This window comes from Phyllostomus hastatus, unplaced genomic scaffold (assembly GCF_019186645.2).
Source record: "Phyllostomus hastatus isolate PE091 unplaced genomic scaffold, TTU_PhHast_1.1 phas_contig_38, whole genome shotgun sequence".
NCBI lineage: Eukaryota > Metazoa > Chordata > Mammalia > Chiroptera > Phyllostomidae > Phyllostomus > Phyllostomus hastatus.
The window spans coordinates 39,450,953-39,463,843 of NW_025333869.1; the positions used below are offsets into that span (position 1 = coordinate 39,450,953).

Below are 12,891 nucleotides of genomic sequence, written 5' to 3' on the forward strand. Positions count from 1 at the left end.
ACAATGGATTTTTCATTTTCCAGCCTGTGGTCCATTCTCTCTCTAGTTTTGTCCCCTGCCTGCAGTGACCTGCCTCGTACTGTGACAGAGCCAGGTGAGGGCATGTGCTTTGCTCAGGCTTTGATCAGAGAGAGCAGTTTTCAGCTTGAGTCACATATGAGTGTGTTCCTTGATTGTGTGTATGTCATTGACCCACATACTATTCTCTGGTTGCAGCAGGCCAGGGATTTACCTTTAACCAGGTATCACAAAGCAGTTATTACTAGCAGGTTTATCTGCTTATCACTCCCTAAGGTATATATTTATAAGGTAATTACTTAGTTAGTGGGACACATGGTCCTAGATGTGAACCCAGAAAATTATTAACGTAGTGTTTTCTGGCAGCATTTGCTTACTTGAAAATCCTCAGCTGGCAGGCAGTGCTATTTTATACTGTACTAGTATTACTTTTAAAACATTGAAAAACGTAAGTGGTAAAAACTACAGAAATGTTACATTTTAGAGTAAAAAGAGTGTATATATAAACAAAAGCTTACCACCATGAAACGTGATCAAGACAAATTTAAAATCTACATATGAGTAAAATCATGTGGTACTTGTCTTTCTCTCATGGGCTTATTTCACTTAGCATAAAGCTCTCCAGGTCCATCCATGCTGTCATAAAGGACAAGATTTCCTTCTATTTTATGGCCAAGTAGTAGTATTGTATAAATGTACCACATATTTTTTTTATACATTCATCTACTGATGGACACTTGGGCTTCTTCCAAATCTTGGCTATTGTAAATAATGCTGCAATGAATATTAGGGTGCATTTAACAGAGGGTTTCTTTGGATAAATTCCCAGAAGTAGAATCTCTTGTTCATATAGTGGTTCCATTTTCATTTTTTTGAGGTAACCCTATAATGCTTTCCACAGTGGCTACACTAGCCTGCATTCTCACCAACAGTGCATGAGGGTTCAATTTTCTCTACATCTTCTCCAACACTTGTTGTTTGTTGATTTATTGATGATAACCATACTGACAGGTGTGAGGTGATATCTTATTGGGGTTTCAATTTGCATTTCTCTGATGATTAGTGACATTGAGCATCTTTTTATATGTCAATGAGCCATCTGTATGTCCTCTTTGGAGAAGTGTCTATTGAGATCCTCTGACCATTTTTTAGTTGGATTTTTTGTTTTCTTTTGGTATTGAGATTTGTAAATTCTTCATAAATTTTGGATATTAATCCTTGGCAGAACTGTTCTCCCATTCAGTGGGTTGTCTTTTCATTTTGTTTAAGTTTTGCTTTGCAAAAACTTAGTTTGATGGAGTCCCATTTGCTTGTTTTTCTTTTGTTTCCCTTGCCTGGGGTGATGCATGAAAAAAAACATTTTGCCTATGAGAAATGTCTGAGATTTTACTGCCTGTGTTTTTTCTAGGATTTTTATAGTTTTAAGTGTAGGTATTAAGCTTTTAATCCATTTTGAGTTTATTCTTATGCATGGTGTAAGAAGGTGGTCTACTTTCATTTTTTTTGTAAGTCTAATATTCCTAATCCCATTTATTGAGTAGATTATCTTTACTTCATTGTAAGATTTTGCCTACCAGTCAAATATTAATTGATTATAAAGGTGTGGGTTTATTTCTAGGTTCTGTATTCCATTCCATTGATCCATATGACTGTTTTTAGACCAGTATCATACTGTTTTGATTATCATGGCCTTGTAGTGTAGTTTGAGATCAGGTAATATGATTCCTCCAACTTTGGTCTTCTTTTTCAAGATTGCTGTGGCTATTTGGGATTTTTTTGTGGTTCCATATATATTTTTGCAATATTTGTTCTAATTCTTTGAAATATGCCATTGGTATCTTTATGGAAATTGTGTCGAATCTTTAAATTGCTTTGGGTAGTATGGACAATTTAATAATGTTAATTTTCCCTATCCATGAACATGGTATATGCTTCCATTTATTTGTACCTTCTTCAGTTTCTTTCTTCAGTGTTATAATTTTCTGAGTATATGTCCTTTATTTCCTTGATAATCATTTATTCCCAGGTATTTTATTCTTTTGAAGCAATTTTTAGTGGAATTTTTTTCTTAGTTTCACTTTCTGATAGTATATAAAAATTCAACTGATTTCTAGATATGTATTTTCTATACTGCTACTTTACTTAATTTTTAACACTTCTGGTATTTTGTGTTTTGTTGGAATTTTACAGGTTCTCTATATACAGTGTCATGTCATCTGTAAATAACAACAGTTTTACTTCTTTCTTTCCAATTTGGATGCCTTTCATTTCTTGTATGAATTTAATGAACAAAATGAACAAGTAAAACTGAAATAGATCCATAGACTGAGAATGGCTTACAACTTTTGGAGTGGGGTGCTGGTGGCTGGGTAGGTGGTTGGAAGGATTGAGAAAAAAGAAAAAGAGAGAAAAAACTAATGTACACATACAACAGTGTAGTAATTAATGGGGGGGAGGGGAAAGTTGAAAGGCGCTGCAGAAGGATAGATGATGATGGAAGGACACATGACTTTGGGTGTAAACACCCAATACAGTGCACAGATGATGTGCTATGGAATTGTGTACCTGAAATCTGTATAATTTTGTTAACCAGTGTCACCCCAATAAATCTGATAAAAAGACAAAAAAGAAATTATTGTACTGGTATGAAAAAAGTCTCTAAATTGTGTTTATTAAATGTAAGAGGTATATAATATCTTTACTATTTTTTGAAAAATAAAACAAAAGATATATATAAAAAGCAAAAAAATCAAATATAGGTAAAATCAGTTTCTAAAAGTTAGCCTCCAAAAAATACTCGATATTGAAGAACTTTTCACTTTAATATCATTGCTTGCTTTTTCCATTTATTTTTTGAGGTTTTGAAAATTGTAAGTTTTTTCTTTTTTAAAATGTTTGGAAAACTAAGTAATAGGGATAATAATGAGATACTTTTCAGATAGACAAATACCACAATGAACTATTAACTGACATCCAAATAAAAATAATTTCTCTCACATTAAATTCCTTTTTTCTCTTTAAGACCTCAACTGCCACAGTAAATGTGGTGGTGTCAGACGTCAATGACAATGCTCCCATGTTTGATCCTTACCTGCCTAGGAATCTGTCTGTGGTGGAAGAAGAGGCCAACGCCTTTGTGGGTCAAGTGAGGGTAAGTGGAATATGTTTTAAATGATGGAGCATCAAAATGATTGGAAAGCAATCTGTGAAGGCACTTGGGAATCATGTAAGATGATACCCGAGTGCACACATTTTCAATCGCTGGGCTGGACACTCTTCAAGATTTTGTTAAAATCATATGTCCATTTGGATTTAAACTTTTAAGCTCTTTGGTTTACATTTTATAATCATTGTGTAATTGAATGCTGATTCATTGAAGAATATTCTTTTCTTATTTACTATACATTTTTCTGGAATTATGGTAAAAGACTTTAAAATAAATATGTAACTAGCTATTCCACTAAGTATAAATTTGGTAATGTGTACCTCAAAATACAATTGTTTCTATGTAAATACATTGGTGTATAAATAAGTATTTAACATCTACTATGTACCTTATATTAATATATCACATACAACCTTTGTCCAGTATACTCAGCACTCATTCCTAGGCATGTTTTCCTGATTTCTAACTGGACATAGTAGCCAGTTTCTGTTGTCCTTTTGATGAAAACATCCTGGAGTTTTTTGTTTGTTTGTTTGATTTTTTTGACAGAGACAATACTTCATAAGTTAGGCCATAGTTAATGGTCTAAAAGTCATAAGATGAGGGAAAAATTTTAGGATGGTGTACGTATTTTGAGATATCTACCTGAGCTAAAGAAGATTTTATATGGCTTCTGGGCAAGGAGGGCATGTCCTCTGGGAGGACTAAGTCACACAGGTGTCTTGAGTCTGTTTCAGAACCCTACCTCTTCCCTTTAAGGCCTTGGGTTTTAAATAGGAGGTTTGCTGGCACTTTGAAGTAAGACTTCTCTGCAATTCAGCTACTTGGACTATCAGACAGAGAGTCTGGTTTCCATTCTAATATTCTCTATAGCTGTAAAAAAGGAAGGTTTCTTTAAATACTGTTTTAGAGAGCTTCTGACTTTCACATCATGCCTTGACATTTGGAATGGTTAGTTTGAGTCCCTCAGAGCATGGATAAATAAAACTTACAAAAACTACCAGCTCCACAGCCATTATTGTTATCATTGTCACGGTTTCTCTTAAATCCTGGAGAGACTGCATCAGTCATACATCCCCTTATGCTTTTATGTCATCTCAATTTGTGACAGGAGAGCATCTGGGTAATTGTGCTGTTTCAACATCCTGGAGAGGCTTGATGCCCAGTGGGCAGCAAACCATTCAACTCCAGAACCCCACACAATGCCTCTGGTGTCAAACGTTTTACTGTAGTCTGGTATAAATAGTTACTTGCGAAGTTAAGTAATACTAATAGGGAGGTAAGGAAGTGATGTAGAGAAGAGTTGGTAGCCAGAAAAGGGATTGCTACTAACTATCTATTATTAGGAAGACTGGAGATTAATTTTGAGGGCAAATTCTGGGAAATAGCACAGAACACATTTTGCACAATTATCCATCCAAGGAATGACAGATTTTGTAAATTCACGCACTAAATCCTGAAAGTTCTTGGTCACCCCAGCTGCTGTGGAGGGGGCATATTGTCGCACATCCTGCTTCCTGTGCCAGCAAGCAGCCAGCTCTCTGCAATTCTGATATCAAGGCATTCAGTCAGACTGTAAATGCCAGCAGGTGGAAATTGTCCAGAGAGTACGTATGCTCTGAGGGACATGCATGGGGCACTGCCAGCTTCTTTACACCAAGTAAAGAAGGTGGTAAGGGAGGCATGGGCAGAAAACATAATAGGAGGCAATACCACAGTTGATTCATGAAAAAATGAATCCTGGTGAAAGATTTCAAGAGGTGACATGGGTGGGAAACTGTGTAGAGAAAGGTAAATTCATGAATAAAAGCACAGATGAACGAGAGCATGTGACATGCCCTAATTACAGTCAAGAAGATGTGCCACATCAAAAACATTTCTCTTTGCCATGTTGTAGAAGGTGATGGAGGACCCCTGGAGGGTCTGAGGTGTGATATCAGCAGATTTTGATCATATAAAGATTAATCTTGAGTAGATTATAATGGAAGGTTCTAAATCCAGAAAGCTAAATTAGAAGGGATTTAGAATAGCCTACACATATATTAGGCTTGAACTAATAGTCTAATCATAATGATAATTAAATTGCATTATAGTCACTCTTGCATGCCACATTGATGAAAACTGAAAATTTTATCAGTTATATCCACAACTATTCAGATAAAATAAACAGGTATTGAAATCTTTTAGGAAAATAATCTTTCCAATTTCTCTTATTTTACTGAGTATTAAAGTAATAAATCCATATGGAATATGAAACTAGTAACAAATAAGTAGACATTAGCATAACAATAATGCTTAGTTAATTTTTTAACTTAACTAAGTCACTTTTTATTTGTCACTTTTCTTAGTGATTCTTTGTCTTTGAAGGAATTATGGCATTAAGCATTTTTTATCTTTTGTTTCTTCAATTTCATGAGAAATGGTCTCTACAATTTATTTCAACATTCAAGATTGAAACATAGACCTTAGCACTCATAATTTGATAAAGCAGTAATTCTCCTAGTCTGTAGACAAAACATGTTTTCTTAAAAAAACAGAATGAGTTTGAAAATACAAAGGAAGAGAAAAACATCCAAAGCAGGTGCATCCAATAGATTCTGCACAGTTCCAGAGAAGTTGTAATATTCATAGAATGGAATTTTCATAAATCATAATGGTCTCCTATTGCTGCCTAATGATAATTATACAATATATCAATTTCACTAAATGACTCATGCTCTGCTTATAAAATTTCATTGTAATTGTCACCAAAACTATTTAAACTCAACACAAAAATATTATATGGTTGGTTATTTTACTGAATTTGACTTACCCACTTTGAGTTTTGTTCTAATAGTGTTTTGGTGTGAATAATCTAGTATTTGGATTCAAATGGCAGAGGAACTTTTTATTTATTAAGGTAGTGTTGTACTATCAAGCTTAATTAAACAGGAAAAACTTATGAGGTTATATTTGTAGATTAAACAAAGCAAACATTTTAATCAGTTTGGTGAAAAATAAACTACCAGCCAGTAATTGTTTTTAACACAGAACTTACTGTACACAGGTATAGTACATCAAATTTAAATTTGAGAATCGTCTCTATATTTTCAAAGTACTTGCAGTAGCAGTAGAGTTGGAAAACTGTATGTAGAAAATGGAACTAGCAAACACAGTACAAATAGACTCTGTCTATGGTGAGTGTCAAATGTGTCAGGCCAGCTTTTTACTAAAAGGAGTAAGAGCCAGTCCAAGGACAGAAGTGGCTATGTCAAGGTTCCTGGCAATAGGTATCATCTGCAGAACCTTGATAAATTAGTGAAATTACAGACTGAAATATAAAACAAAGGAAAAAAGACACAAGACAGATGTGATGCAAGACAGAGTTGAGCTGAAGAGGCAATTTGAGAACCAGGTGATAATCTTCCAGTAATGGAAAATTAGTTTAGAGGGGTTCTGGAAAACTGACTTAAAACATATCAAGTTCACATGGGGAAGTAGGAAGCCCTAATGAAATAGCTGCTGCTATAAAGACTTCACTTGTCAATATGGAGTTTTTGTTAGTAGCCTTCACAGGCTTTCACAGGAGATAGAATCTAAAGAGTCTCCATGCATATTCTGACTCTGAAACATCTGACAGTAATTCATTTGTAAAGTGGGCCTCAGGTATTAGGCCTCATACCAGCTCCTACAAAAGCCTAAGTTGATCCTAATTTCCTGGGTGTCCAGAAAGTGAGAGAGAATTATTTTTAAATGTTTACATGTCTGTATTAATTTAGTCAGTGTTAAATGAGTCAAATAGTTGAGGGTAAAGCTGGGTCTATTATTGGAATTATGTATGTCATTTTAAATGAGTTTGATAAATTGCTTGGATATATTTCCAAGATTCTGTCTATTCCTAAAACTGAAGGACTTTCTGGGAAAATTAATTCTAATATGTCAGAGCCAGGAAAATGAGCTTGGTCATAACTTGAACTCCAGGTCTTCAGAACTAGGTAATCACGATGCTTAGTTCAATGCAATGGGTGTCATTTTCATTTATTTCTCAAGTAATATTTGATGTATTCAATATTGACACTGAGATGAGGAGTGAGGAGAAGATAAAGGAAGCCCATTTCAACAAACATTGTCTGAGATACAGGATCACAAAGAGGACTTCTTTGTATTTGTCGAGTAGAATTTAGCATAAGGAAGAATTAGATGGTGTTTTTACTTAGCCATGCTTTCCCCAGTAGATGCTTCAATACATTACTGTGTGTGCTTATTTGGGATGAGTGGAGATTTATTTGGGGTGAGTGAAAAAGAGAGGAGGGAAGTATGGAGGGAGGAAGCCTTGGAGCTCATATCAAATATTTCTAGCCTTTGTAGTACCATCTCCTCAATTAGCTTCTAGGGGCCCAAATTCTCCCGAAAAGTTTCATCTTTGTTTTTCAGAGTAGCCCTGGGTGTGAATGCATGCACAGATGCATTGAGGAGGCATGCTTGGAAACAACATTGCCCATTAAGATTAAACAAGTTCTAAGCATTGTATGTAATACTGAGCTAGCTACTTCCCAGCAAACTTCTAGTTAATACCTTGTAGAAATTCTTATGCTGAACTGACTTCTTTTAGCTCTGAGTAACAAAAATAGAGGCCTGAGTCAACAAAAATGTTCTTCCAGTTCTACAACAAAAGCGTCTGAAATTTATTTAACCTGAAACACAAACGTATTCCCAGTGTGAGATCTGCATGCTACGTCTCAGCAGCAGTGAAGTGGCAAAGATTTAGTTTTAAAGCCTTAAAGCACTTTTAAAATCATTAGTAAACGGCAGCCTTTAGAAAGGTAGCAATGTTGTCATTTTTTAAAATTATATTTCCTTCAACAAGACAATTTAATATTAAGCAAAATAAATCTGACCCTCAGTGGTCTGTGTCTGATTAATGTTGTCATCTCCCCGTGTGGGTTCTATAAATGAACTGAAGGTGGGGAGCTTTATGGTCTTTTATTTATTTCTTGTAGCTCAGCATGACATCCAACAGTGCCTACAACTATAATACTTCTTTTTTAAGTGGGCCACAAGTGGGGAATTTTATAGCATCTCTTGTCAAGTCAAACTATATAATGCAAACACTGATCTTAGTTGAGTAAAGGAAAAACCACCTCCCAATGTGAAAAATAGGTAGCATTCATTTAATGCTGCTATCTAAAAATGGAGATTTACCTATTGCTGGTGAATATTTTTGAAACTTGGCAATCTTCCAGATATTCAAATATTAGTCCATAAGTGGATTAGAAAATGTTGTGATTTTGTTTACACAATAAATACTTGGGACCTGCCCTTTTAAAAGTTTTTAGTCTTGTTATCAGTTATTATAATAAGTGCATGTACATATGCATACATTTGTGTGTATATATAAATATTCACCTCTGCATACTCTCAGACATATAATAAAATACCCACCTCCATCTGCATAGTCACTAATGACATCTTTATTGCTAAATGTAATTTTTATCTGAATTACTTTATTCCTGCATTAGAAGTGGATCTCTCTTTCTTAAAGCTCTACTATGTTTTCTCCTGTTTTTTAAAATTTATTTATTGTTGCTCAGTTACTGTTGTCCAGCCATTTTACCCATTTCTCACACCTACCTCATCCCCCGCCCACTTCCACAATCAATCCCACCCTTTTCTGTGCCATGAGGCCCCTGTTTGTGTTCCATTGCTGACCCTTCCCCTTTTTTCCCCCATTATCTCCCTCCTCCATCCCCTTTGGTTACTGTCAGTTCTTTATTTCTAAGTCTCTGGTTCCGTTATGCTCTTTTGTTTGTTTCATTGATTAGGTTCCACTTATAGGTGAGATCATATGGTGTTTGTCTTTCACCACCTGGCTTATTACACTTAACATAATACTCTCCAGTTCCATCTATGCGGTCACAATGGGTAGGAGCTCCTTCTTTCTTTCTGCTGCATAGTATTCCATTGTGTAAATATATCATAGTTTTTTGATCCACTCATTTATTGATAGACACTGAGGCTATTTCCAGCCCTTGGCTATTATAAATTGTGCTGCTATGAACATTGGAGTACATAGGTTCTTTTGAATTGATGATTCAGGATTCTTAGGGTATAGTCCTAGCAGTGGAATCACTGGATCAAAAGGCAGTTCCATTTTTAGATTTTTGAGGAAATCCCATACTGTTTCGAACAGTGGCTGCACCAGTCTGCATCCCCACCAACAATGTACTAGGGGTCCCTCTTCTCCACAACTTCACCAGCACTTGTTGATGATAGCCATTCCGACCAGTTTTTATGTTTAGGAATGTCTTATTCATTTTCCCTTTCCTTTATCTGATTACTTCTTAAACTGTTTATTTTAAATACAGTATTATTCCTTGTTTTTTATATTTACTGAGGTATACAAAAAACTACACAGAACATACACATTTTGGTGAGTTTGGGTTTGGACATATGTATTCACTTTTGTTAACATCACCACAATGAATGTAATAAATATATCCAAAGCCTCCAAGACAAATTTTGAATTTTGGAAGTAACTTCTCAGTCATCCTGATTCTACACATACCTTTTGAGAATTTTCACTCATATTAAAACCACAGTTTTAATTGTACTTGGATGCTGTTGTCTCCCATAGATATATTTTAGCCCCTTTTGCTCTTTCAAGCCACAGCCCCAAATAGATATTTATCTGTAAAACAAACCCACTTTTATTCCTGATGGCCATCTCAAATTCTGCATGTTTAAGACTAAGCCATGATTTTTATCTGCCCCCGAAGGGATCCTTCTCCAGACTATGCATCTTGGGTAGCTGTGCCACAAGCCAAATGTTGAGGAGTCATCTCGGTCACCTCTTTCTCCCTCACTGTCCAGCTCCAGCCAATCACCAATCTTGGTATCTTACACATTTCAAGTTATTCTCAAATACTTTCCTCTCTCCAAACAACCATAGTCAGGCTCTCATTACTTCTCATCTGAACTATTATTACACCTTCTTAATTGTTTATCCTGACACCGTTCGTGACACCTCATAATTGTCCTCAGTATAACTGCTGGAACGATATCTCTAACAAACACAGCCCAGTTATTGGAGGTATCCCACAATGCAACAAATCATACACACCTCCTACCACTACTTTACAACTTTACTTCCAGTATTAATAACCTGCTTGTAATTCCTATAGATAATACATTCTCAGAACTGTCCTATGTCTCTTTCCTTGCCTTGGCTCACACCTCCTGTCTTGGTTTCTTCTTTCTCCCTTTTTTATTATCTAATTCATCCTTTAAAATTCTAGTCATATATAATCTCTTCTAGAAATCCATTTCTGAGATTTTCTATGTACTGTTTCTTACTCCTATCCCCAAATTATATGGTGCACAACTTTTTAATAGTACTTTCTAACATTGAAGTTACCTGTATATCCAAATTACTTGAAATCAGAGACCATGCCATATTCATCTTACAAACTTCACCACCCAATGCAATATTTGCCCCTTAGAAGATATTAAATTAAACTAAACCTAATGTATTAAAATAATCAGAAAAAATTTTATACTGGTGATTCATCAACATTGTAGGAAAACGTATAATAAATGTTGATACCTAAACATACATATTTGGCTTACCTCACTCACACACCCACAAGTAAACATGTTTTCTTGGTAAATAGAGAAAAATGTTTTATATTTGATATCTATCTTCTTTTAGAATTTTAGCATGTAGACATAGAGTTGTTTGTAAAAGCAGTGTTAATGCAAAGAACAGTTGAATTTTATGTTGATACAGGGCAAAATATTTACCTCCCAGGAGTCCAGGAAATAATAATGAAGGATGTTCACAGGTATAAGATTACATGGGATAAAACTGTAAAGAGCCTGTTTCGTTATATTTTAGAACCCTGTTTTAATTCATCTATTTAAAATATATGCTCCATTTAAATTATTTATATTTATATAAAAAGAAATGTCAACTATTTCTGCTTCACAAATCCCTGATCCATTCATATATCTAGCTGTGCCTTTTAATGCTGCATTACTTATTTATGAGATCCAACCTTATACAAATTGCACTTCTGTTTTATAGACTGATGAGAATGCACAGCTTATTCACTTTAGTTGGGTTCAGTTACACTTCTCTGCAAATGTTATAACCCACCACAGTTACTTAGACTGACTTTACTGCCTAACTAAGGAAGAAGCCTGGCAATCAACTTCAAGTTTTATAGGAAGCATTCCTACTGTTACTGAAAGCTTTTATGAAGACCACATCATGTCCTTTAACTTTATGAAATGTGTGTAATATAGAAAAAGTTATTTAAACATAACTGTACAATTTAATAAATTGTTATAAAGTAAATAGAATTGTAAGTACAACCCAGGGTGCACCAGGAAAGCACCCTGCATGATTCTTATTAGTCACAATTATTCGACACTTTCCTCTACCTATAATTAACCACCAAGATAGTTTCTTGCTATCTATTACAGATTTGGCAAATCAACATCCATAAATAATATTGTTTAGTTTTTTCTTTTTTAATGAATATAAACAAAATTGTGGAGTATGTATATTTTAGTATCTGCCTTCTTTCATCCATCTTTCTCTTTGTGAGATTCAACCATATATCTGCCTGAATATTTATGTTCATTTTTTTTGCTCTATGTGACCAAGTCACATTTAATTTTCATATTATGTTATTGATGAGCATTTGAGTCATTTCTACTTTGAGGTATTGTAATCAATGATGTTGTGAATACTGTTATATAATTTTAGCTGGTATACATGTTCCTGAGTTTCTCTATAAGTAAGAGTATATTTAATTCATTGAAAATGCCAAATATTTTTATAGTGACTATGCCAAGAATTTTGTGAGTTAGTAATAGTCCCCATCTACATTCTTGATGTGTTAATGTTTCTAATTTGAACCAATCTAGTACGATTGTAGTGCTATCACATTGTGGTCATGATAAACATTTCCCTAATGAGATTGAATATGTTTTCCAATACTTAATAGCTATTTTGATTTTTTCTCTCCAAAGTGACTATATAAGCTTCATATCCCTTTATCTATTGGGTTAACATTCATTTTTCTTCTTCATCTGTGGGAGTTTTTTATATGTTCAAGATATGACTCCCTTCTTGTTACTTGTATTTCAAACATATTCTCCAACCAAATGGCTTGCATTTTACTTCCTTAAATGGACCTTTTGATACATTCAGTTTTTATTTTTAAGATTGATAACTTTATTTATCATTTTTCAGTTGTTACTTGATATACTCAGATCATAAAGATATATTCTTATGTTATTTCACTTTATTGTTTTGTCATTTATAAATGTTATATCTATTATTAAAAATTCTATAGAAATACTTATTTAAATACTGATTTAGTAGGTAAACATTTTCTTCTAGAGGGTTACAATTTCAGGCCTTAAAAGTCATTAATAGCCCCTGGCTGGCATAGCTCAGTGGATTGAGCGCGGGCTGGGAACCAAAGTGTCCCAGGTTCGATTCCCAGCCAGGGTACATTCCTGGGTTGCAGACCAGAACCCCCAGCAACCACACATTGATGTTTCTCTCTCTCTATCTCCCTCCCTTCCCTCTCTAAAAATAAATAAATAAATAAATAAATAAAATCTTAAAAAAAAGTCATTAATATATTTTGAGTTGATCTTTGTCTATGGTGTAAGATTAGGGTCCAATTTCATTCTTTTTCATGTGGATATCCAGT

At 34.5% G+C, this 12,891-nt stretch overlaps 1 protein-coding gene across 1 annotated transcript in view; it reads left to right on the plus strand.

The window, feature by feature from the left end:
• PCDH15 (protocadherin related 15) overlaps positions 1–12,891 on the plus strand; it is a 782,416-nt gene that overhangs the window by 557,888 nt on the left and 211,637 nt on the right. Inside the window, exon 19 of the mRNA XM_045842279.1 lies at positions 3,041–3,169. Coding sequence (XP_045698235.1) covers positions 3,041–3,169 — 129 coding nt within the window. The remainder of the gene's footprint in view (positions 1–3,040; positions 3,170–12,891) is intronic.